At 41.4% G+C, this 27,082-nt stretch overlaps 1 protein-coding gene across 2 annotated transcripts in view; it reads right to left on the minus strand.

Moving 5' to 3' along the window:
- Positions 1-695: 695 nt before the first annotated feature.
- Positions 696-27,082, minus strand: part of cemip (cell migration inducing hyaluronidase 1) — a 196,534-nt gene continuing 170,147 nt past the window's right edge. For both annotated transcript variants that reach the window (XM_073032937.1, XM_073032938.1), the window contains exons 23-29: positions 25,595-25,806; positions 21,871-22,056; positions 18,057-18,261; positions 16,785-16,871; positions 14,396-14,553; positions 13,122-13,219; positions 696-1,460 (exon numbers count right to left, since the gene is read on the minus strand). In XM_073032937.1, coding sequence (XP_072889038.1) covers positions 1,333-1,460; positions 13,122-13,219; positions 14,396-14,553; positions 16,785-16,871; positions 18,057-18,261; positions 21,871-22,056; positions 25,595-25,806 — 1,074 coding nt within the window. In that variant the 3' untranslated portion in view covers positions 696-1,332. The remainder of the gene's footprint in view (positions 1,461-13,121; positions 13,220-14,395; positions 14,554-16,784; positions 16,872-18,056; positions 18,262-21,870; positions 22,057-25,594; positions 25,807-27,082) is intronic.

Genomic DNA, 27,082 nt, shown 5'->3' on the forward strand with positions numbered 1-27,082 from the left:
GAGGTGACCACCCTGGGTGTTTCTGGTAGAATGGAGGGTGGGTTGGAAAGGGGATGGGAGATGAATCACATCCACTGCTTCACCAAGCTGGAGAAGATTTTCCTTCTCATGGTTAATGTGATTACTGAATCACCCATTAATTGAGTTCTTCTGTAGTTATGTTCTCCAAAGAGATCTTGTCGCATAGTCTAAGTACTTTGAAATGTGTGTGACAATCTGCAGTGTATTTGGAGCTGCCTAATTAAGCCATTCAATTATGGGCTGGGTGGCTCTTTAAATGTGATCAAAGGAGAACACAAAGTGGTAAAATGGGGTGCTCCTTGTCTTTTTATTGTAACTTTGGTTCTTTTTCTGGACCAGGAGCTAGTCATGTCCAGAGGGTTCAGACATACATTACATAATGTCACCCTGTGCCTTCTGAAGTTAGGAAACACCAGACATAGTAGCGTGGCAATTGAATGATCTTGATTTAGTTCCACAATATCTCAATCTCACCCACAAATTATTGCTGTCACTGGGTTACAGCAATTTGGGTTGCAGTGGGCCGTGAGATCCAGTTTCCAGCATCAATGCAATTATTATTGAAAAACTTCAGTAGTGCCAGTATTTTAAAAGAAGAATCACTGACTGACCTTTAAACATTATTTGGTCATGTATGGAGACACATTTGGCAGTCAACACAAAGACATTACAAATCTTTTCAGCTTTACATTTATTGTGAAACCTCTCTTAGACAATCTTCGTAATTTATACAAATGATAGGTTATAAATTACATTTCTTTAACCCAAAGGTCCTCTTGAAATACATCTTAACTCTAATAAATTACAATCTCAGCCAACACTTAAAATACCATTGCTTCAGAACAGTGACGTTACCAAATAAAGCAACAGCTAAATGTAAAATATATGAAAATTGTACAATACTGTTCCATAATTGCCTTAACATTGTGATCCATAGGGTTGTGTTGTCTTCTGTACTTAATAAATAAATAGAAACTTACATACAATAGAAAATAAAGACAGATTGAAAACAACTTAACAATACAGACATAGGAAGAGTAAGGTATCCGAAAAATGACCTGCTATTTCGGGAACAAGGAAGGATTTGAGTTAAAATGGCTTCTCAAGTACTGTCTACAAATATTATCACCAGTTTTTGAAACAAGCCATGTTCATTGACAAATAAACACAATGATAAATACACCATACTACTGCAACATCTTAGGAGCTTTGACTATGTTCCCACAGACAGCATTAAAAAATCAGTAGTAGTTCCACTATCAATCCTGTATACCCAGACCTGTACGTGGACTTAGCTCAAGGTACGATCTCTCATAGCTTCAACTTCTTCGTGATGGGAATTGGAAGAACCTCATGAAGTTTTGCAGTATCTTCCCCAACTACAAGTTTGACCCATGCAGGTTTGAAACTTCCTTTATATCCCACGAATACCAACTTGTCTGAAATAAAATAAGCAGTGTAACAGGTAAAGTAATCCAAATTGCAAAACTGCTTAGTGACAGGTGATCTACGAACGTAGATATTGTAACCTATCAACATGTCTCACTACCGTGAATAGAGATACTATTTCAATGTTCTGAAAAGCATGATATTAATCAGCAGCTTTTAAAAGTATCAGGAAAAGATTAAAACTGGATAGAATCTGAAGCAAGAACAAAACACTGGAAAAGCAGTATCTCTGGAACGAGAAACCAGTCGACATTTTGATTCAGTAGCCCTTCTCAGAACTGAGAGACTGGACAGTTAAAAAACCCCAAAAACAAACAAAAACATAAATACTGGTAGAAGTATTGGGACCTCTACTTTTTGTGATTTTTATTAACAACCTGGATGTGGGGGTAGAAAACCAGAGCAAAATGTGCAAAATGCTTGAGGAATTCAGCAGGTCAGGTAATATCTATAGAGAGGAATAAACAGTCGAAGTTTAGGGCCGAGAAACAGCCTTGAACTTTCAAAATGATGAGTTCTTGCAGCATTTTGTACATGTTCTTCTAGTATAGACCAAGCTGTTGTGGGCTATTTTCATCCTAGCACAGTCATGACCTCAACTAGCATTACACTAATGTCCACTAGAATGTTTTAGGATAAACATTTTGAATTACTGCTCTCATAAGGAAGGAAAATGCTTTAGTTAATTTGGTACTGATCGAGCCATCTTTAAACTCTAATTCGAAGAGAAGGAATTTGTAGAATGCCTACGAGGGGGCTTTTTAGAGCAGTTCGAGCTTGAGCCCACAAGGGAAAAGGCAATTCTAGATTGGGTGCTTTGCAATGAACCAGATTTAATTATGGTGTTTAAGGCAGAAGTCCCCTTAGGAGGCAGTGATCATAATATGCTAGAATTCACCTTGCAGTTTTAGAGGGAGAAGCTAAAATTGGATGTATCAGTATTATAGTGGAGTAACGAGAACTACAGAGGCATGAGAGAGAAGCTGGCCAAAGATATTTGAAGGGAACACTAGGAAGGATTACAGTAAAACAGCCATGGCTGGTGTTCTTTACAGCAATTTGGAAGATGCACGATAGATACATTTCAAAGGTGGTAATTTCAAAAAGGAGGATGAGACAACTGTGTTTGGCAAGGGAAGTCAAAGACAGGAAAAAAAAAACAAAAGAGGACATATAATATAGCAGAAATTAATGGGATTGGGATGCTTTTAAAAACTAATGAAGGCAATTAAAAAGCAATGAGAGAAGAGATGAAATATGACGGTAAGGTAGCCAATAATATAAACGAGGATACCAAATTTTTTTTCAAATATACTGTATAAAGAGTAAAACAGAGGTGAGAGTGGATATTGTTACAGGGAGAAGGCAGTAGAATAGGGTTGAGAGGGGTAATAAATCAGCCATGATGGAATGGCAGAGTAGACTCGATGGGCTGAATAGCCCAATTCCGCTCCTATGCTTTATGGTCTATCATATATTGGACTGCTGGAAAATGATGCTGGAGTGGTAGTAATGGGGCACAAAGAAATGGCGGATTAACTTAGTAAGTATTTTGCGTCAGTCTTCACTATGGAAGACACCAACAGTATTCCAGAAATTCGAGAGTGTTGAGACTGGGGAGCAGAAGTTGCTATTACTAAGGAGAAGGTGTTTGGGAAGCTGAGAGGTCACCTGGACCAGATGGACTACCCACTATCAGGGTCCTGAACAAGGTAGCAGAAGAGGTTGTGGTGATCTTTCATGAATCACTAAATCTTGGAACACATCTGAAGGACTGGAAAATTGCAAATGTCAATCCACTCTTTAAGAAGGGTGGGAGGCAAAAGACAGGAAATTATAGACCAGTTAGCCTGATTATAGTGCTTGGTAAAATGTTGGAGTCCATTATTAAGGATGAGGTTTTAGGGTACTTGGAGGCACATGATAAAGGTTGTAGTCAGCATAGTGTCCTTCAGGTGAAATCTTGCCCGAGAATTACTTTGGAATTCTTTGAGGAAATAACATGTGGGGTAGACAAAAAAAGAGTGACTGGATGTTGTTTACTTGGATTTTCAAAAGCTCTTTGAGAAGGTGCCACACATGAGGCTGCTAAACAAAATAAGAGCCTATGGCATTACAGGAAAGACACTAGAATGGATAGAAGATTGGATGAATGGCAGGAGGCGAAGAATGGGAATAATGGGGGCCTTTTCTAGTTGGCTGTCAGTGACTATTAGTGTTACACAGGAGTTGGTGCTGGGAACACTTCTTTTTATGTTGTATGTCAATGATTTTGATAACAGAATTGATGGCTTTGTGTCCAAGTTTGTGGACATTACAAAGTTAGGTGGAGGGTCAGGTAATGTTGAGGTAGCAGGGAGCCTGCAGAAGGTCTTAGACAGATTAGGAGAATGGGCAAAGAAGTGACAGATGGAATACAGTGTAAGGAAGTGTATGGTCATGTAATTTAACAGAAGGAATAAGGGCACAGACTATTTTCTAAATGGGGAGAAAATTCAGAGATCAGAGGTGCAAAGGGACTTGGGAGTCCTTGTGTAAGTTCCTTAAAGGTTAACTTGCAGGTTGAGTGGGTAGTAAAGAAGGGAGATAAAATGTTAGCATCCATTTCAAGAGGACAAGAATATAAAAGCGAGGTGTAATGCTGAGGTTTTGTAACGCACTTGTCAGACCACACTTGAGCAGTTTTGGGCACCCTAGCTAAAAAAGCACGAGCTGACATTGGAGAGGGGTCAGAGGAGGTTCACAAGAATGATTCTGGAAATGGAAGTGTTAACATATGAGGAGTGTTTGATGGCTCTGTCCATGTTCTCACTGGAATTTAGAAGAATGAGGGAAGATCTGATTGAAACCTGCTTAATATTTAAAGCCTAGATAGAGTGAACGTGGAGAGGATGCTTCCTATAGTGGAAGAGTCTAATACCAAAGGGCACATCCTCAGAATACAAGTATATCCCTTTAGAACAGAGATCAGGAGGAATTTCTTTAGCCAGAGGGTAGTGAATCTGTGGAATCTATTGCCATATTTTTCTGTGTCGGCAAAGTCATTGGGTATATTTAAAGTGGAGGTTGATAGGGTTTTGATTAGTAAGGGTGTCAAAGGTTATGAAGAGAAGGGAGGAAAGTGCTGTTGACAGGATAATAAATCAACTATTATTCAATGGCAGAACAGACTCAATGGGCCGAACAGCCTAATTCTGCTTCTATGTTTTACGGTCTTATGATCCAATGGGGTCAGATTTTACGAGGTCATTTGGGAAGGAATGTTGTCACCTGAACAGTTCAATTTTGAAATGTGGCAAAGGATCTTCTTATGAAAGGACAAAAAAGTTTTAGTTTAAAACTTAGTCTTGAGGATGGCTCTAATAGTGCTGCAGTCCCTCAGTACTGAACTGGTTACAGATGCCAAAATGCTGGGCTCCAGACTGCACAGCAGGAGCTGAAGGTAAGGGTCTGAGTCCAGGGAAATTGCAAAATAAGTAACAAGTATAGGTATATAGGTCTAGAAGTTGGGTTCTTTTGTTGCCTGTTTCCTCTGTCCAGATTTTAAATGAAAGTGATTATTTCCAGATGAAATCACACAATCGGAAAACTGGAATGGGTGCTCTGCATTAGTATTAATCACATCTGATGTTAATATTGTATCAAGCATTTATTTAATGTACAATGCCTATTATGGCTCCTAGCAGGATAAACTAGAGCTCGGAGGTGAGTACTACAAATGAGCACAGAAATATCGAGGGATACTTTGATCTGGAAATCCCACCGATCCTGCATTCTGATCTGTTGATCAACACATTTGCTACACTCCTCCCCAATGATCAAAATATTTTGTGAATCAATTTTCTTTCTCCTTCATTGTTTACAAATTTTGAAGTCTGTATTGTTACGGGGCCAATCAGAGCTTGAGTGCTTCAGCTTAGTAGATAGTGCAGGGGAGGGGGGGGGGGGGGGTGGTCACACACACCTTCTCTGTGTTTCCTGAACCTCTATTACAGCTTTTTATACATCGTGTCTCTAGTCCTTTCAGTCTGTCATACTGTACTTCTAAACTTACCAAGGACGTGGCATTGGCCATAAATACTTAAGTTATAATTTTGAGACATGCAGGCTCTGCGTAAGCACGTCCTTTAGCTTAAACCACCCTAATGCTGTCCCAAACTTCTTGCTGGCCAATTTCACCATCGATTTTATAAGGACATTGGCCTATGCCAGGAACAACATGATTGCAATAGAAGGTGCACAAGAGGCTGTGGTTATAAGAATAGGTTGGATCAATTGGATTTATTCATTGGAAACTGGGAGATTGATGTGACCTCGCAGAGATTTAAAATTATGAGACGCATAAATAGAAACAGATAGAATCTCTCCCCAGAGCAGGGGAGTATAGGGCACAGGTTTAAGGTGGGAGGTTTTTCACACAGAAGGTGGTGAAGATCTGGAGTGGGCTGCCAGAGGAGGTGGTGGAGGCCAATACATGTAAAAGGACACTGCTGAAGCAGGGCTCCTGGATGGCTGTTGGAATTAGTGAGGGTGGGGTATAAATGCTGAATGATTCTTGTTGTGTCTCAACACCGTCACATAACTTGAGTTCAACCTAGGGTCAATCACAGCTATTGCGTGTGAACTGAGAGCTCTGGGAAACATGACAGAACTGAAAAATTAGAACCAGACTGTTCAGGAGTGAAATCAAGGAGAGATCTTCCTGCATGAAGTGCAAAATCTACAAGAAACTCTGCTTATAAAGGCTGTGCATATTGGGGGTCAATTGAAATTGTCAGCATTGAGATTGACATATTCCAGCTGTCATTTCCCAGGGTTAAGCACAAGGTGAGTATATAGCATCAGGGAGATCGGACTGCCTGGGGTTACAGTACTGTTGGATTGGAGTATCAAATTATTGTTTTTCTGTAGTTTAATCATTCCTATGCTTGCTTGTATTTTTATATAATTATCTATATACATGTGATTGCTCAGTGAATTTTCCAGTGATTGTATTATAGCTGCTTCTGTATTTTTCTAGAAGCTTCTTAGTTTTTCTGCAGCAAGTGTCATACTTCTTGAGCATTTTATAGGTTAATGGTTATCACTGCAATGTTGTTATATTTTTAGTCTGAGCTTTGTTCTTTCTCTCTTTGATCTTGTAACACTTAATAAATGTCCCCAAACAGTGAGTTTTATTTCTCGTTCTTGACTTCTGAAGAATTTCCAGATCCAACAGTACTGAAACTTAGCAGGACTTTGAATTTTCTGCTTCAGTGCATGGAAGGTGGAAAGGTGGAGTGGTGAGTCCACAGTCCACCACTTGGTGTCACCCAGTGCACATTAAAACAACATGAAATATTTTCAAAATAAAACATGCCTGGGGTAACATGGTATTCTAGTACAATAACAAGATTATAACAGTGGAGTGGAAAATGCTATATCAGAAAATGTATTCACAAGGGAAGAGAACTCACACTTTATGTAAAATCTGTGCCGTCTGATCAAAGATTTTAACCCACTGAATGGATTTTGTTTATTAAGTAACTCCGTCAGCAACAAATAAAATTGAACAAGAAAGCAAAATGAAAGAAGAAACTTTTTGGTGCCATTAAATGGGTCGAGATTGGTTAAAGGTGCTTCAGTCAGCTGTGAGGAAAGGGTAATAGTTTGGAAATTCAAAGGATTGGAGTTGGAGCATCGTGTCCACTATCCAAGCCCAGACCAGCGATCAGGAAGACTAAACATTCCAGCTTATTGGCGATCCTGACCTCCCATTCTAATGGCATGTGAGAGTGACACACAGGAGTGGAGGCTGAGGAGGAAGATTACTGATGGAACACTAGAGCACTTTACTTAGCTCCAGAGCTTGACAGCTCACCCTGTAGGAGCCACGCTTAAATGAAGGGCAATTTTCAATCATCATCATTTACAGCATGTATACCAGGAATCATATTCTGAAATAGAGCTTTCCAAACACTTACCACAGCTAAATGGTGGTTTCTTTATTCTGAGACTATACTTCCAAGTTCTAAACACTCCAACTTTGGGAAACAACCTTTAACATCTACCCTGTAGACCCTTCACAGAATCTTGGAAATCTCCGGGAAAACACTTCTCATTTTTCTCAATTCTAATCAATTTAGGCCAATATTCCTCATTTTCTGCTCCTAGGTCCTGACCCCAAGGATTAGTCTGGTGACTCTATACTGTGCTCTTGCCAAGGCTTGCATATCTTCCTCCAGATAAGATCTCCACACACATCTCCAAATCAGATCTCAACAAAGCTCTGTATAATCTTGGCAACATTTCCTTGTATTTTTGCTCCAGGTGCCTCACAATAAAAGTCAAAACATCACTTGCCTTCAGAGGTGCTTTTCGTATCAGAATATCTAATTATTCCTCTTGTGAAATAGTGAATCCAAGATTCTATTATGCAGCAATACTTTCTTGTTTCTCACAGTTTAAAAATTATTCTAATTTTTCTTTCTTCCTGCTGTGCAAGAACTCCCATTTTACTGGGTTACATTCCATTTGCTATAACTAATGAACTTTTCACTGAAGTCTTTTGCCTAATATGTACTCAGTGTTTGCTGTTCTGTACAGAACCCATCAGTGTCCCCTCCATGGGTCAGCTTGCCTCTCTGACCTGTGCATTGTGGTGTGAAGTCAGGAGTGAGCTGGAGGTCTGAAGCTGACACATCGCTCCAGCCTCATCACTGAGCTGAAGGGCTGACCACAAACATTTCAGACAGAGGGATTGTACACCCTTCATGTGAAGCCCGTCAGGGGTGGTTGTCACATACAGCAGGAGCCCAAATAAACCAATGGGTTGATTGACTTTGTTACAAAGGTAAATGTAGTTAAGGGTTTGTATTTTCTTTGCTCTTAAGGTTTATATTTAATCACATGACTTTCTACTGGTACATTTTGAAATTGTTCAGTTTTTACATATTTCTCAGCATCTACTGAGAGTTCAAAGGCCATCACAGTGGTTTGGCTAGTGGAACAGCTTCACTGATCTGGGTTCACTCCTGACCTGTCTGAGTGGAGTCTGTACATTCTTCCTGCTGTGTAGGAAGAATCTAAGGAGGGGAGTTGATAAGAATGTCAATAAAGTAAAATAGTTTAGCTAGGATTAGTACAAAATGGGGCGTCTAATGATCAGCGTGGACTCAGTGGGCCAAAAGACTCTTTCTGTGCAGTTCATCTCCATGGGTGTGTGACAAGTTCAGGAGTCAGGGTCTCAGAATCGGCTACCTGAAGCCCAGTCTCTGCTTGTGTCCTCACTGTCCCAGGGAATGTTCACAGGAGTGGGACCTAGGGTGACTGGACCTGTGGAACTGCAGGAAGAGGGCTATTCTAATTGGAGAGGGAACTAGCGTGAACTTTCCCATTGAGGGATATTGTTAATAACTGAGGGTTAGAAATGATCCTTGTCAATCTGAAAGCAACCCATTTATAGAAACAGATTGTTTCTACAGGATTTACTCTTTGTTTCCTGTTCTTTGACCAAGGCAACACACAAAATGCAGGAGGAACTCAGCAGGTCAAGGAGCATGTATGGAAATTAATAAATAGTTGAAGATTCAGACCAATACCCTTCACAGAGAAAGCTTGGAGACAGTGCGAAAGGGAGGATAGGCAGGTGATAGAGAAGGGACGTGCTCAGACCGATGGTTTGAGATGTGTCTATTTTAATGCAAGCAGTATTATGAATAAAGCAGATGAGCTTTGAGCATGGATCAGCACTTGGAGCTATGATGTTGTGGCCATTATAGAGTCTTGGATGGTGCAAGGACAGGAATGGCTACTTCAAGTGCCAGGCTTTAGATGTTTCAGAAAGGACAGGGAGGGAGGCAAAAGAGGTGGGGGCATGGCACTGTTGATCAGAGATAGATTCACGGCTGCAGAAAAGGAGGAAGTCATGGAGGGGTTGTCTATGGAGTCTCTGTGGGTGGAAGTTAGGAATAGGAAGGGGTCAATAACTCTACTGGGTGTTTTTTATAGACCACCCAATAGTAAAAGGGCCATCGAGGAGCAGATAGGGAGGCAGATTCTGGAAAGGAGTAATAATAACAGGGTTGTTGAGGTGGGAGATTTTAATTTTCCAAATATTGATTGGCATCTCCCTAGAGTGAGGAGTTTAGATGGGGTGGAGTTTGTTAGGTGTGTTCAGGAAGTTTTTTTGACACAATATGTAGATAAGCCTACAAGAGGAGAGGCTGTACTTGACTGGTATTGGGAAATGAACCTGATCAGGTGTCAGGTCTCTCAGTGGGAGAGCAATTTGGAGATAGTGATCACAATTCTATCTCCTTTACCATAGCATTGGAGAGGGATAGGAACAGACAAGTTAGGAAAGCGTTTAATTGGAGCAGGGGAAATATGAGGCTATTAGGCAGGAACTTGGAAACATAAATTGGTAACAGATGTTTTCAGGGAAATGTACAGAAGAAATGTAGCAAATGTTCAGGGGATATTTGCGTGGGGTTCTGCACAGGTACGTTCCAATGAGACATGGAAAGGATGGTAGGGTACAAGATCCGTGGTGAACAAAGGCTGTAATAAATCTAGTCAAGAAGAAAAGAAGAGCTTACAAAAGGTTCAAAAAACTAGGTAATGATAGAGATCTAGAAGATTATAAGGCTAGCAGGAAGAAGCTTAAGAATGAAATTAGGAGAGCCAGAAGGGGCCATGAGAAGGCCTTGGCAGACAGGATTAAGGAAAACCCCAAGGCATTCTACAAGTATGTGAAGAGCAAGAGGATAAGATGTGAGAGAATAGGACCATTCAAATGTGACAGTGGAAAAGTGCATTTGGAACGGGAGGAAATAGTGGAGGTACTTAGTGAATACTGCAGCAAAGTATTCTTTATGGAAAAGGATCTTGGCAATTGTAGGGATGACTTGCAATGGACTGAAAAGCTTCAGCATGTCGATATTAAGGAAGAGGATGTGCTGGAGCTTTTGGAAAGCATCAAGTTGGATAAGTCACCGGGACCGGGATCCCAGGCTACTGTGGGAAGCGAGGGAGGAGATTGCTAAGCCTCTGGCAATGATCTTTGCATCATCAATGGGGACAGGAGAGCTTCCGGAGGTTTGAAGGGTTGCAGATGTTGTTCCCTTATTCAAGAAAGGGAGTAGGGATAGCCTAGGAAATTATAGGCCAGTGAGTCTTACTTCAGTGGCTGGTAAGTTGATGGAGATCCTGAGAGGCAGGACTTATGAACATTTGGAGAGGGATAATATGATTAGGAATAGTCAGCATGGTTTTGTCAAGGGCAGGTCATGCCTGATTGAATTTTTTGAGGATGTGACTAAACACATTGATGAAGGTAGATCAGTAGATGTAGTGTTATGGATTTTAGCAAGACATTTGATAAGGTACTCCATGCAAGGCTTATTGAGAAAGTAAGGAGGCATGGGATCCAAGGGAACATTGCTTTGTGGATCTAGAACTGGCTTTCCCACAGAAGGCAAAGAATGGTTGTAGATGGGTCATATTCTGCATGGAGGCTGGTGACCAGTGGTGTGCCTCAGGGATCTGTTCTGGGACCCCTACTCTTTGTGATTTTTATAAATGACCTGGATGAGGAAGTGGAGGGATGGGTTAGTAAATTTGCTGATGACACAAAGGTTGGGGACGTTGTGGATAGTGTGGAGGGCTGTCAGAGTTTACAATGGGACATTGATAGAATGCAAAACTGGACTGAGGAGTGGCAGATGGAGTTTAACCCAGATAAGTGTGAGGGAGTTCATTTTGGTAGGTCAAATATGATGGTAGAATATAGCATTAATGGTAAGACTTTTGGCAGTGGGGAGGATCAGAGAGATTTTGGGTCCGAGTCCAGAGGACACTCAAAGCTGCTACTCAAGTTGACTTTGTGATTAAGAAGGCATACAGCGCATTGGCCTTCATCAATCATGGGATTGAGTTTAAGAGTCAAGAGGTAATGTTGCAGCTATATAGGACCTTGGTCAGACCCCACCTGGAATATTGTGCTCAATTCTGGTCGCCCAAGTACAGGAAGGACGTGGAAACCATAGAAAGGATGCAGAGGAGATTTACAAGGATGTTGCCTGTACTGGAGAGGATGCCTATGAGAATGGGTTGAGTGAACTTGGCCTTTTCTCCTTGGAACGACAGAGGATGACAGGTGACCTGATAGAGGTGTACAAGATGATGATAGGCATTGATCGTGTGGATAGTCAGAGGCTTTTGCCCAGGGCTGAAATGGCTAGCACAAGAGGGCATAGTTTTAAGGTGCTTGGAAGTAGGTACAGAGGAGATGCCAGGGGTAAGTTTTTTTACACAGAGAGTGGTGAGTGCACGGAATGGGCTGCCAGCGGCGGTAGCAGAGGCGGAAGCGATAAGGTCTTTTAAGAGACTCCTTTATGGTTACATGGAACTCAGAAAAATACAGGCTATGGGTTATACCTAGGTAGTTCTAAGGTAGGGACATGTTCGGCACAGCTTTGTGGGCCAAAGGACCTGTATTGTGCTGTAGGTTTTCTATGTTTCTATCTGAACTGAAAAGGAAGATGCAAGATGCCAGAATAAAAAGCTGGGGGTAGGGGAAGGAGGATAGCTTGAAAGTGATAGGTAAAGCCAGGTGGGTTGGAAAGATAGAGGGTAGGGGAGTCTTGGACAAGAAGGCACAACTTCAGGATTGAAGGACCTCTATTTAGAACAGAGATGTAGAGAAATTACTTTAGTCAAATGGTGGTAAATCTGTGGAATTTGTTGCCACGAGTGGCTGTAGAGGTCAAGTCACTGGGTGCATTTAAGGCAGAGATAGATAGGTTCTTGATTAGCCAGGGCATCAAAGGGTATGGGAAGAAGGCAGGAGTGGGGATGACTGGAAGAATTGGAGCAGTCCATGATTGAATGGTGGAACAAATGCGATGGGCTGAATGGCCTACTTCTGATCCTAAATCTTATGGTCTTCTGGCTGGAGAGGAAGGAATCTGATAGGAGAGGAGAGTGAACCATAGGAGCAAGGGAAGGAGGAGGGTGTGATAAGCAGGTGAGGAGAAGTAAGAGGCCAAAGTGGGGAATGGAAGAAGAGGGGAACCCAGACTAGCGTTATTCACAACCTATGAGCTTATATTTTATTTAACAACATTCTATGCAGTACCTTTTCAACTACTTGTACATCTTCTGATTGTGCTTTATCTACCCTTCTTGTTACACAATTAAAAACTATCAGCCACAACCAGGTGGCCTCCCCCAAATCCTTGGTTCATTTCAATTTCCACTAGAGGAAACCATTTTTACCTTTGTCATCAAATAATTAGGTTAATCATTTCAATATTAATCCTTAATTTTCTAAAATCAAGGGAACAAAATGCTCGTCTCTGCAACCTATCTTCTGTATTAGGAAGAGTGAGGTTTAAGTTCAGGAGTGTGATAATCTCCCCAGCCTTTGGAACTGCAATATTTGGAGGGAAGGCTATGTGGGCCATGATTCAGGCAATCCTTTGGACTGTTGCGTGGACTTAGTGGAGTGACTTGGGCATTTTGTAACCTTACATCGACTGTTCAATGCTCAATCACTTGGCAAAAGTAAAATAGGAGTATGCAAGGCTAAAAAACTTAAAGCAAAGCAATTGAAATGGAAAAAAAAACCTAAATAAATACACAGCAAAATAATTCTCTCTAGAAATTACCTTTTAGTTTGATATCAGTGGCTCCGAGTTGGCCCAGAACATTGATCCAAGGTCTTCCTGACAGCGGTCTTCCTTTGGATGTCATCAGAGCAATGGAGCTGGAAATAGAAATATCTCATTGTGGGCTTTAAAAGTAATAGAAAAATTATTTTTCAATAATATAAGTTGTGCGAAACAAGTGAATTGTGTGTGTAGTTCTTATATCGAATGATATCACTTAAAAAAAAAACCCCACAAGGGTTTCTCCAGCATTGCATTTATTTCCAAAGTGCAGCTCAGGATAGACTTCAATGATTCAAATATAAAAGATATCTAGTGGAATCTGTGGCATAAATTAATAGAGTATTGCACTTTTGGGGAATCAAGTAGGAAATCAGACAAGGTACAAGATTCACAAAATGCTGGTGGAACACAGCAGGCCAGGCAGCATCTACAGGGAGAAGCGCTGTCGACGTTTCGGGCCGAGACCCTTCGTCAGGACCCTTCCTCGTGTTTGCTCTTTAAAAGGTACAAGATTGGTCAATATCTCACTAAGTGGTAGAACAGGCTTGAGAGGTTGTGTGGCCCATTCTGCTTCTAATGGTTTTAAGATTCTGAAGTCTGCAAGATATTCAATAGGTTAAAACTTGTGGATAGAAAATCCTACAGGAGGATAAGCATTTTATCAAATTCCTAGGAAATGTGGAATACTTCTTATCAGCTGTCCTAATGCCTTTCCTAAAGGAATTAAGTGAAGGAAAGGCTTAATGTTTCACAATGATTATTGCCCTAAAAGTTATTCTTACCAGCTGGATTATGTCAAAGTCGGGGATATGATAATTGAATTTACCCAGGAAGACTATTTGAACACAGTGGGGCCCAGCTGCCAGAAGCAGTAAATATAGGATGCCAATATATCACTGTGTACTCTTCTTAGTATGAGCTCCACACAGGAACCAGGGCAAGATGATTCAATGCACCATGCTGGGGCATTTGGGGTTCAGAGTTCAATTCCTGTGCTGTTCTGTAAGGAATCTCTTTATGTCCTCCCTGTGGAATGCATGGGTTTTCTCTAGGTCCGCCCGTTTCCTCCCACAGTCCAAAGACTTACCGGGTAGGTTAATAGGTCATTATAAGTTGTCCCGCGATAAGGTGAGGGTTAATCGGGTTTGTCAGGGTTGCTATTGTGGCATCGTTCAAAGGGCCAGAAGGGCCTATATCAAGCTGTATCGCTAAATAAAACTGGGGAATCAACCCCTTTGACATTGTTGCAAAGGTGAAGCTTTGTGACTCACTTGTTTTTCATGTTTGTCACATAATTCTCTACGTGCATTGGCATTCCTCGTAAGATTGCATATCTGAAACTTCTATTATCCACCACCTTTCCAGACTTCCCATCTATCACAACGATCTGCATACCATCATCAGCGTGGTAGAACTTCTTTCCATCCACCTGCCAAGACAAAATAAAAGAAACAAATGAACTGATGATGTGTTGAGTACATTTTAGGAGGTGCTTCTGGCAGAGAGGCTAAAGTATTGGGGAAAATGTAAAGTTTATTTATTTAGAGATTAAGTGTGGGATTGGTCCTTTGAGCCGCAACAGCAACAGCCCCCAATTTAATCATGGGACAATTTACAACGACCAATTAACTGAATAACTGGTATGCCTTTGGGCTTTGTGAAGAAACCAGAGCACCTGGAGGAACCCATGCATCCCATGGGGTGGGGGCGAGGGTGGAATGTACAAACTCCTTACAGAGTATACTGGGATTAAACTCCAAACTCCGATACCCTGAGCTGTAACGGGTCATGCAAACTGCTACAGTATCGTGGCACCATCAGTAACCTCTGGGTGTGACATGTTCTTCGTTAAGACACCATAATTTGGCAAAGGTTTGTCAGAATGATCAGGTGTTAATTTTAGACACAAGAGGTACTGCAGATGTTGGAAACCTAGAGCAATAGACATAATCTGCTGGAGGAGCTCACCTGGTGCTAATTTTGTTACTGCTTAAAAAAAATCAGGTGCCCATTAATGTCTTTTCCTCGTACACACTATCTAATTAATGGAAAAGAAACCCAACTTAACATAGTCAATGTACTGTTCCTGAAAATTGTAAGGTAATGCATTTTGGAAGGTTACTCCAATGGGTGAATGGTAGTTAATGTGTCAATCTTAGCTCCAGCATAGCACTACATCAGATGATTGTGGCAAAGCTCCATTGTGAGGATTTCAACATAGAAAACCACCAATTTGAACTATTAATTCTATCCCTCTTTATAGTTGCTGAATACTTACTAAGAATTTACAGCATTTTTTTGGTCTCATCCCAAGGATCTTTTATTTTCTGTGATGTGCAGCTATTGGGAGAGGTTCATCTATTTAGTTTATGTCATCCTGGACTTGGCTGCTTCCAGTACATCTTCTTTTGCTTGGTCTGGATGCAGGGAACCAATCTTGCTGTCACCACCCAATGAAGTTGGGTGCTGGGTGGCTAGATAGACATCAGATATCACAGTATGGTGGGGTGCCCCTTGAATTCCCAAAAAAACAACAAGCCTTTACTGCTCAGCAGTTCATACCTCTCGCCTGAACCTGACTGAACTTTCAACAGCTGAAGGTTAAATCCCCCAATTCTAGACAGACATGCTTCATCCAGAAAGATAACACCTCCATCAAGGAAGTGTCTGCATGGGACTTGAAGGCTGGAACAGGACTTGAAAAATCTATTTTCAGTCACGGAGCTAAGATTGACCTATGGGGCCACAATCAATATTGCAACTAATCATTGTAAAGAAGTACCTGTTATCTGAAGGCCATAGACAAAGAAAGGCAAGGGTGCATCCTCTGCTTTATTCAGCTGTTATTTATTGGAGGAAGGAAAGCAAGATTTTCCTGCGATAAGAATCAGAACTGGAAACTGGATTGTGGTGAGAATTTAAAGAAACTTGAAAAATCTATATTTTTCCCCCAAAACTAACAGTCAGAAAAATTAGCAGCCTTTTGGAATTCTTGCCTCCAAGAGGCTGCTGATGCTGGAGTCAAAATACATATTGGCCACGATCTAACATAATGGCAAAAGCTCAGTGGGCTGAAGGGACCGCTCATGTCCATAGGTTTACTGATGCTAGGTGCCTGGTGTACATGGAGTCCCCGTGTCCACAGTGTTTGCTGGGCATAAATAGCAGGAGATGCAATATGTGGCCTAATATCCAAATTCAAATATAGAGCTATTATTTACATCTGTTCTCCCTCTCAGTGGTGGAATGTTGAAGGAGGCAGCTAAAAGGCAGGACCCATTACAATAACCTGGGGCTGGTCAAAATTCTGCCTGCCTATCCCAGGAAGCAGCATCTTTTGATCTGCAGCCCTGACCTTGAGTCATTGGGCCAAACTGCCCAAAACATTTTTATATCTAAACTACATTGAATGGAGATGGGTAGTGGTTTAGCTAAAAACAGATGATATAAATGAGACTTCACACAATAAACACTGTCCTTTGAAAGACCCTGGTGCACGTGAGAGCAGTTTACTCAGTTTTGATGGAAACGATTACCACCAGTATGCCTCACAAGACATACCTTTACTAATCCACAAATCCCTCCACTTAAGATTCCCAAAGCAACATAAACTGAATAAATCATGATTTTAAGAAGGGAAGTTAAAGAGAGGAAACTTACTTCAGAATAGGCCAAGTCTTCTCTGATGTGAAAGAACCTTGTTTTATAGGATTCAAGTTTGACCTCAATGAAGTGATCATTGTTACTCTATATGGAGAGAAATTGAAACTGTGAAAATATTTTTTCTATTTATTGCACACGTAATGAACTAAACAAATGCTTACAGTCCTGTTCTAGATCATGCTAAACTGTAGCTGTTGTAATTAGTAGGCCCTCAGTGGGTGCTTACATTATGATGATATATCATTCTGATTAATGCTGTCCTGACAAATGGCCTTCTTCCAGAGAACATGTCCCTTCACCACTAACCCACAGCCTCTGCCCAGAACACTTACTTTCCTTTAATTTTATAGCTTCTTATTGATCGTAAACCCAAATGAAAAACAAGAGATGGTGTGGCCCATAAGGATAGCAGCCCAACCTTGACTGAAAAGGGGTGGTGACCCAATTATTGGACAGCAAGGACTTCAAGGAAGTTACAATTATTTGGGTCCTCAGATGCTTTGAGCAAAAAAGATCAAAGCTGCTTTTTCTGATGGCTATGACAGTTGGGGAGACATCTATTCAGACCCCTTGACAGTGGTGAAGGAGTATGAGCAAGTTGACCCACTGAATAGCAGGTAAACCTAATCAAACATTGTTTTATTTCACTTGATGTTTTAGAAATGCTTCTTTGCATTAACAGGCTGCAGTGTCTGTCAAGTTAGTAATGGTACTTTAAGAGCAATTTGGATATTCTCATGTCTTTCAATTTTTCCTTACTGGAGCAGAATGTAGCACATCAAATGAAATGGGTAAATGGCAATGCTGGAGAAAGATAGATAAACAGAGTTCAAGGAAAGAAAAGAGGGAGAGGGAGAGGGCCAGAGGGCTGCAGCCTGGCTGACACATTGAGTGCTGGGTCTGGCAATGGCTGTTGGAGGCAGTGGAAACTGCTCTCTCCCCTTCTGTTTATTTGGTTGCACACCTCTCCCCAGCTCAGAGACTCCTCTAGAGTAAACATCTGCAGTAATTGCAGTAAGGCTTCCTAATGACAGTATTCCAGTCTTCTTGGAATAGATTGTTGAACCTCTAGGGTGGATTTAACTGTCCTCCAGAGAGGCATTCAAGCTCTGTGCCCAGTGGGCCTGTGTCAGTCTTCTAGCTCTGCTTCTTGTGACCTTTTGATTTGCTGACGCAATTCAGACAAGAAGTTAAAATATACTCCACTTTCACAGCAGTAATTTGAGGGTAAAAGGGTTATGTAATCAGGCAGAGCCTAGAGCAACTTACCAGCTGTGTTGTTGGTAATTTCTGTGGCATAGGGGTGTCAGCATTTGGCATCTGGCTGTACTTGGGATATGCTTTTAATACACAGTCACTGACCCCACTTTTGTCAGGAATGGACGCTTTGATCTTTATTCTCTCACAGCCTTGTAATGAGCAGAAAGCAAACTTGTCCCTTTTCTTGTGGGCTTTCACTTTCAGGAAGAGGAGTCTTTAGGAGTAAGAAAGAAATACACTTGAATGTCAGCCAGCTGCAGCAGCTTTATCAATGCTTTCAGTGTTAGAATAATAAATTAATCATATTCCTTAACAGAAGAAAATTGTTCAAACATAATACATCATCTTTCAAACAATAGGCTCACAGGGTAGCACCATTAACAATTATAATGGCCTAGAAATTCATCTGCAATATGTGATAAAGAAAGTGTTGTGGAATTGAGGCCTGCTGAAATTTCTTACAGAGGTGGCAAACCTTGGGAACTCCCTACCTTGGAGGGTCGTGGAGGATTACTGGACGTATTTAAAGAGATGAAAGGATCAGGGAATTGGGGGTCATTGTGAAATGGCACAGAGGAAGGGATAAGCCTCAGGCAGATCAGCCTTGTTTATATTAAATGTCAGGGCAGACAAGGAAGTACAAAGTACAAAGCAAATTTATTATCAAAGTATATATAGTTCACCATATACATCCCAGAGATTCTATTTCTTGCAGGCATACATAGTAAATCCATGCAAAATAATGAAAGACCACACCCAACAGCACTGATTAACAACCCAGTGCAAAAGACAACAAACTGCAAAAATAAACACACAAGAACACAAGACAGAGGAGCAGGAGTCGGCCATCGGCCCATCGAGCCTGCCCCACCATTCAGTAACATCTTGGCTGATGTGTCCGTAAACTCAGTTCCAACTATCTGCCTTTTCCCCATAATCCTTAATTCCCTCACTATGTCAATCTTAACTGACTGGCGTTTACAAGTGAGGAAATCAAGGATCCAATTGCACAAAGAGGTATTGAGGCCAAAGTCCTGAAGCTTCTTGATTAGCTTTGAGGTGATGGTAGTATTGAATGCCAAGCTGTAGTCAATGAAGAGGATCCTGATCTATGCATCTTTGCTGTCTTGATGTTCCAGGATTGAGTGAAGAGCCAGTGGAAGTATCTGCTGTGGATCTGTTGCTCCAGTAGGCAAATTGGCACAGATCCAAGTCACTTCTCAAGCAGCAGTTGATATATTTCAGCACCAACCTTTCAATGCACTTCATCACAGTGGATGCAAGTGCTGCTGGATCAGTACTCCAGCCAGTTGATCAGCACAGGTCTTTTAGTACTCAGTCAGGTATCCTATCTGGGCTGGATGCTTTTCTGTGGGTTCACCATCCTAAAAGAAGCTGTCAAGTCAGCCTCAGAGACTGAGATCACAGGATCATTGGGGGCTGTGGGAGTTTGCAAAGGTTCCTCCATGTTTTGATGGTCAAAGTGAACATTGACCTCAATGAGTGCATTGAGCTCATCTGTGAGCGAAGGCTTGTTGTTACCTATGTCGCCTGGCTTCACTTTATAAGAGATAATGGCATTCAAGCCCTGCCACAGCTGTCAAAAATCTTTCAGTGATTCAAATTAGGTTTGATGGGGGCAGACTCTGAATGATTTTCTGGGGACACACTTGACAACCATGGTGTGTTCATTCTGATCTTCTGATGAGTCCTTGAACGTGGCCCAGTTACCAACTTGAAGCAATCCCTTAACTGCTCCTCTGCCTCCCACGACCATCACTTTGCTGTCCTCATCTCTGGGGTTGCTCTTTAGCCTCTGCCTGTATGCAGGTAGGAGGAGGACAGCCAAGTGATCCGATTTCCCAAAATGTGGTCTAGGCATGGAACGGAAGATATTTCTAATTTCAAAATAGCAGTGTGCTGGGATCCCTAGTGCTGCAGATTATATGCTGATGATAATTGGCAGAGAAGCCCGATTGAAATCCCCCTCTACGATTTGAAATGTGTCAGGATGGGCTATTCCTTGTTTGGTAACGGCAGCATTCAGTATCTTGAGTGCCTGATTAACATTGGCTTTTACTGGTATGTAAACTACCGTCAGGATCATGGAGGAAAACTCTCCTGGTAAGTAGAATGGTTGGCACTTATTTGTTAGATGTTCCAGGTCAGGGGAACAAGAGTATGACAGACTGCTATCTCCAAGCACCACAGAGTTTATCATAAAAGTATTTTGTCTTCTCCAAATCCTGTGTATCAAGAAGCTTTTGGGCCTTACCAACAGATCTGGTGTGTCTGGAGTGAGCCATGTGTCTATAAAACACAGAACACAGAAATTCCTCTTGCCCTTATGTCCTTGGTCTTGTTCTCCAGAGACTGTACATTTGCTAACAAGATGCTGGACACGAGGAGCTGAGTGACCTTCTCTTGCTCCTATTCTCCTTCCATTCTTATGCTTACAGCAGCACTGAGGACACATGCAAGAATGTTTTCATTCCAAAAATATAACAGAGCCGAGTTTCCACTTTGATGACTACGGAATGAGAAGTTCAATAGTTTTTAAGGTAGCTTCCTCGCACACAGCACCAAGATTCCAGGATCCTGTGGTGAATTTTATGTCCAGTTTTCTCTCTGCCTGAGATACTCCTGATTGCAATATGGTAATATGGTACATGGCCATTTCAGTTACAAGTATCTTAATGAGAAACAGCTGCAGATGCTGGAAATCTGATTAGGAAGGTTGCAGATTAAACCAAAGTTGGTGGTGTAATGGACAGTGAAGAAGGTTATCTAAGGTTACAACTCTAATCAACTGGGAAAGTGGGCAAAGGAATGGCAGATGGAATTTAACCCAGACCAGTGGGAGATAAAATATTTTGGAAAGTTAAACAAGGGTAGGACATACACAGTGAAAGGCAGGGCCTTGCAGAGCTTTGTAAAACAGAGAGATCCAGGAGTACAAGTACATGGTTCTCTGAAAGTGGAGTCACAGTTAAGCGAGGTGATGAAGGATTGTGGCATGCTTCCTGTATCGGTCAGGACATCGGGCATGAGAGTTGGGATGTCGTGTTACTCTATAGAACAATGATGAGACTGCACTTGGAGTATTGCATGTAGGGAAGGATGTGATTAAACTAGAGAGGGTGCAGAGTCTCAGGGTTGTATATGGTGTCATCTATGTACTTAGATAACAAATTTACTTGGAACTTTGAAAAGATTTACAGGGATGTTGTCAGAATTGGAAAAAAATGGAACTATAAAGAGAGAATGGATAGGCTGAGACTGTTTTCCCTGGAGGCTGAGGGGTGAACTTATAGAGATTTGTAAAATTCTGAGGAGCATATGTGACTATGGTGGATAGTTACAGTTTCTCTCCCAGGACAGGGGAGACTAAATCTAGAGGACACAGGTTTAAGCTGAGAAAGGAAAGATTTTAAAGGGACCTGAGGGGCAAAAGCTTTTTGCACAGATGCTGATGAGTATGGGGAAGAAATTGCCAGCAGAAGTTGTAGAGGCAGCTACAATTACAATATTTAAAAGATGCTTACACAATTAGATGGATAGGAACTATTTAGAGGGATATGGCCGAATGCTGGCAAATGGGATGAGCTCAGATGGTCACCTTGGTTGACATGGATCAGTTTGACCAAATAACTTATTACCACACTATATATTTCAATGATTCAATTAAATGAAAATAAAAAATGCTGGGGATACTCAGCAGATCATATAACAACTATGGAAAAGTTATGTTTCTCTTCAGATTCCTGACCTGCTGAGTCTCCCTGGCACTTAGTGCTTTTATTTATAAGTATAATAGACAAACCCCGTGTCTTCATCGAAGAAATAATAGCTCCTGCCCGGGTGGCCATAGTCCAGGTTGTTCATCTTGTGTGCCTTCAAAAACGTTCCAGTTTTAAACGTTCTTTTTGACAAACGATTATGAATGTCTGATATTATGTTAAATGTGCTGCCCTTAGGGTAACAAAGTCCCACCTGGATCCAGTCGTTCCTAGTGCAGATATCAATGGAAATAAATATCAGATACTGGTGAATTACTGGTAACAAAAGAACATAGAAACATAGAAAAACTACAGCACAATACTGTCCCTTCCGCCCACAATGCTGTCCCGAACATGTACTTTCTTCAGAAATTACCTAGGGTTACCCATAGCCTTCTATTTTTCTAAGCTCCATGTACCTATCCAGGAGTCTCTTAAAATACCCTATCATATCCACCTCCACCACAGGCACCTGCAGCCCATTCCACGCATTCACCACTTTCTGTGTAAAAAAAATTTACCCTGACATCTCCTCTGTACCTATTTCCAAGCACCTTAAAACTGTGCGCTCTCATGTTAGCCATTTCACTCCTGGGAAAAAGCCTCTGACTATCCACATGATCAATGCCTCTTATCATCTTATACACCTCTATCAGGTCACTTCTCATCCTCCATCGCTCCAAGGAGAAAAGGCCAAGTTCATTCAACCTATTCTCGCAAGGTATGCTCCCCAATCCAGGCAACATCCTTGTAAATCCCCTCCGCATCCTTTCTATGTTTTCCACATCCTTCCTGTAGTGAGGTGACCAGAACTGAGCATAGTACTCCAAGTGGGGTCTGACCAGGGTCCTATATAGCTGTAACATTACCTCTTGGCTTTTAAACTCAATCCCACGGTTGATGAAGGTCAATGCACCTTCTTAACCACAGAGTCAACCTGCGTAGTTGCTTTGAGTGTCCTAGGAACTCGGATCCCAAGATCCTGATTCTCCACACTGCCAAGAATATTCTACCATCATATTTGACCTACCAAAATGAACCTCCTCACACTTATCTGGGTTTAATTCCATTTGCCACTTCTCAGCCCAGTTTTGCATCCTATCAATGTCCTGCTGTAACCTCTGACAGCCCTCCACACTATCCACAACACCCCCAACCTTTGTGTCATCAGCAAATTTACTAACCCATCCCTCCACTTCCTCATCCAGGTCATTTATAAAAATCACAAAGAGAAGGGGTCCCAGAATAGATCCCTGAGGTACTCCACTGGTCACTGACTCAATGAACACTGAATCCAGACTAATACAGAATCAGCAGGGCCTCAGAACCCAGCGCCTGCCAAAGTTGGTGGAACCAAGGGGATAGAGCAGGGAGAAACACACGGCACAAATTACGTCAAGTGCTACATTTGATAAAAAGTTTTAAGGGGAGCCTTTAAGGAGGTTAGAGAATTACAGAGGCAGACAAATTTATGGCAGGAGTTCTATGTGGCAGAATGCAAGGGAGCCAGTGATAGAGGGACTGGAATCAGTGATAGTGAAGAGTGACTGTAATGTGGATATCTCACAATGTTGCAGTGTTGGGTGCTCAATACAGACAGGAAATGATGCGGCCATTAAAGATGGAAAACAAAAATGAGAATTTCGAAGTCAAAGAGTCAATAATGAGCAGGAGGGATGATAGTAGAACAGATTGGTGAGAGTTGGGAAGGGCAGAGTTTATACAGGATGGAAACTGGAAAACAGACAGACTATATTGGAAAAAAAATCAACATTAAGATGTAATGAAGTATGAAGGTTCAAGCAGCAGTCAAGCTAAGGCTGGGAGCAGTTGGCTAATACTTTGGAAGGAAATTATCTGCGCAATAGAATGAAGGCTCAGTTTGAGACAGTGTGCAGAGGAAGGGATGGATGTCTCCATGGGTGCCAACCCATTCTATCGGAGTTAATAGCACAACCAGATATATTGCACTGACAGCTAACTGGCAATTCCAGCAGATATGTTTGATTTCCAGCCACAGATGTGGATCAATTGCTAAGTCCAGAGGCACTTTCTAAGTTACAAAGCCAAAATGCTGGATACACTTTGTATCTAGTTCTTCAACTTCACACCTATAAATTACAGGCACATCAGTAGAATGGGGATTATGTTTAAATACGTTATTGCTTATTATTTCACTACCAAGACAGCTGTGGAGAATCAGTATATTCGAGTAATATTGGATCAGTATGAGAAAGTGACACTGAGTAAAAGCTGAATTATGTGTTTTTGAATGGAGGAACCTACCACTTTTATTTCTAATGTTCTTATAATGATACTAATTAAATGCTGGTTTAATGCTCTTAAGCAGTTATTTACTTATGTAATGCCCTGGTTCACATCTTTACTGTTATTGCTGTAGGAATTTCATTTAGTAGTTCTGTAAGAGCATCTTGTTCTGTTTGGGTTATTGTTGTAGATAAGTGATGATGTGGAATCTGTGCCATCCAATTAGCGGGAGGTTTTCTTGGTGAGGGATAATAAGATTGTTCTTGTGCTTGTGTTTGTTGGGAGATGGAGAGAGAAGATGCTGGGGAGAACCAGTTGTAGCATATGACCTGGTGGGAGACCCATTTCTCCAAGATGGATTGCGGAAGGTGGCGCGAGCTTTCATGTTGATCAAGGGGCCAACGTGTGAGTGACACAGAGAAGTTCAAGATGAGCTCCAACTAGTGCACATTTGACTGTTTAATTAGAATGGGCCTATTTTCTTTTTGTTATTCTTTACTAACACTTTAGTTAAGATTCATAAATATAATTCCCTTAATCATATGCAGTGTACTGTCTGTTATTTTGTGGCACTAATTTGTAACAGGATAGCAAATTACACAGCATCCACACAAACCGGGGTTTGGGGTGGGACGAGCCATCTCAATCTCACGAGTTTGGGGGGGACCAGAGAGTGTCTTCCCTAGACTTAGCAGCCAAGGAAACCAGGATGTTTCATTTAGTTTTAATTTTATTTAATCTAAATAATTTCAGCCATTTTAAAATGTCTAAATGGGCAAGGCCGGTAGGGGAGGGGCTGCACCAGGTCACAATATCTAGACTGGCCTGTTCGTGGGAATTATCCCCTGTTCGTGGTTCAGGCATAGAACCAAGGTTACAGGGAGCTACACTGGCTTTAGGTCAGGTCAAAAATGATCCTCATATTTTATATTCCTTTATGGAATAGGAGGAGATCATACAGTCAATCAAATCAATGCTAGCTCTTAGAGCAATTCCATTCCCTTACTTATTTCCATATAACCAATTTTCTCTCACACACCTATTAATTCCCCACTGATTCTCTTGTGATCCACCAGCACACTAGGGGCAGTCAATTAACCTGCTATTCTGCACATCTTTGGGATGTGAAAGGAAACCAGATCACACAAAGGAGACCCATGTTATTATGGAAAGTGCAAACTCTATAGAGACCCCGCCGGCAGTCAGAGTAGAACCCAGGGCACAGGAGCAGTGAAGCAACAGCACTACCCGTTGTATCACTTTGGAACGCATCAAATCTACCATCGCAGAAATTTTCTAGTAGAGTAACAAAGTTCAGATTAATCACACTTTAAAAAATTATTAATACTTCACAATGTTCAGTTAACTTTCTAAAGAAGTTTTCCAAGAATCTGAGGCATTTTTGTAAGGAGCCCATTACCTGTCAGATAACATCCCATGAATTAACTGAACTTTGCTCATTGTAAGTATGCACAACTTGGATCATAAAGTACCACTCACTGGTTGAAATTGATGAGCCATATGGTGATTTCTTGAGGTGATGGCCCATCCCAGTGCACTGTGTATCCTTTCTGTAGCATAACAACAGGTTGGTACTGCTGGTAATGCGAACGTCCTCTTAGGGCTCCCCTTAAGAAGAGTGGTTTATTAGGATACTCATCTTTAATTATCTTCATCTTCAGGGTTGAAGGCTTCCTGGCCTGAATGTAAACCTTCCAGAACAAGAAAACAAAGTTAACAGAAGAAACTGTGGAATGTCTCCTGTAACTCAGATCAAAGTTCTGCTTTCAGTTCTCACATAGTGAAAAACATAGCAGCTGCCAGTGATGTCTGGCACAAATCGGAATCTGCTCAAATTTCTTGTTCATTTTGCCAATTACTGGAAGTTCCAATTGGAAGTATGAACTAAGCAATGTATACTGCCTTCCTTTCTACCAAACATATCTCCAATTTTAAGGCATATTCTTGCTTAAAACAGAAAACACTGGAAACACTCACTAGATGTTAAAATATTTTCTATTAAAATACTCCTCAATATAAGACCATAAGAAATAGGAACATTATTATGTCATTTGGCCATTGAGTCTGGTCTGCCATTCAATCATGATTTATTTTCCCTCTTGACCCCATTCTCCTGCCTTTTCCCATAACCTATGACATCTTTACTAATCAAGAACCTATCAACCTCTGCTTTAAGTATATCGAATGACTTGGGCTCCACACCCATTTGTGGTAAAGAATCCACAGATTCACCACCCTCTGGCTAAAGAAATTCTGCTTCGTCTCTTTTCTTAACAGATATCATTCTATGCTGAGGCTGTACCCCCCCGTGGTCAACGGTTCCAGATTCTCCCACTAATGGAAACATCATCTCCATATCCACTTTCAATACAGTATTCAGCAAGTTTCAATGAAATTTCCCCCCCACCCCAATTCTTCTAAACTCTGGTGAGGATAGGCCCAGAGCCATCAAATGTTCCTCTTTCATTCCTTGGATCATTCTTGTAAACCCCCTCTGGCTCCTATCCAATCCCTCCATAGGTATGCGGCCCAAAACTGCTCATTGTACTCCAAATGTGGTCTGACCAACACTATATAAAGCAGGGGTTCGCAACATGGGATCCACGGACCCCTCGGTTAATTGTAGGGGTCCATGATATAAAAACGATTGGGAACCTCTGCTATAAAGCCTCAATGCATCTATGTATTTACATTCTAGTCCTCTTGAAATGAATGCCAACATTGCATTAGCCTTCCTTACTGTCAACTCAACCTGCAAGTTAAACTTTACTGAATCCCTCATGAGGACTCCCAAGTCCCTTTGCACCTCTGATTTCTGAATTCTCTCCCATTTACAAAGTAGTCTATGCCTTTATACCTTCACCAAAGTGCATTACTATACACTTCACTGTGTTGTATTTCATCTGCCATTTCCTTGCCCATTCTCCTCATACATTCAAGTCATTCTGCAGACTTCCTGCTTTCTCC

This window comes from Hemitrygon akajei, chromosome 30 (genome assembly GCF_048418815.1).
Source record: "Hemitrygon akajei chromosome 30, sHemAka1.3, whole genome shotgun sequence".
In the NCBI taxonomy this organism is placed as follows: domain Eukaryota; kingdom Metazoa; phylum Chordata; class Chondrichthyes; order Myliobatiformes; family Dasyatidae; genus Hemitrygon; species Hemitrygon akajei.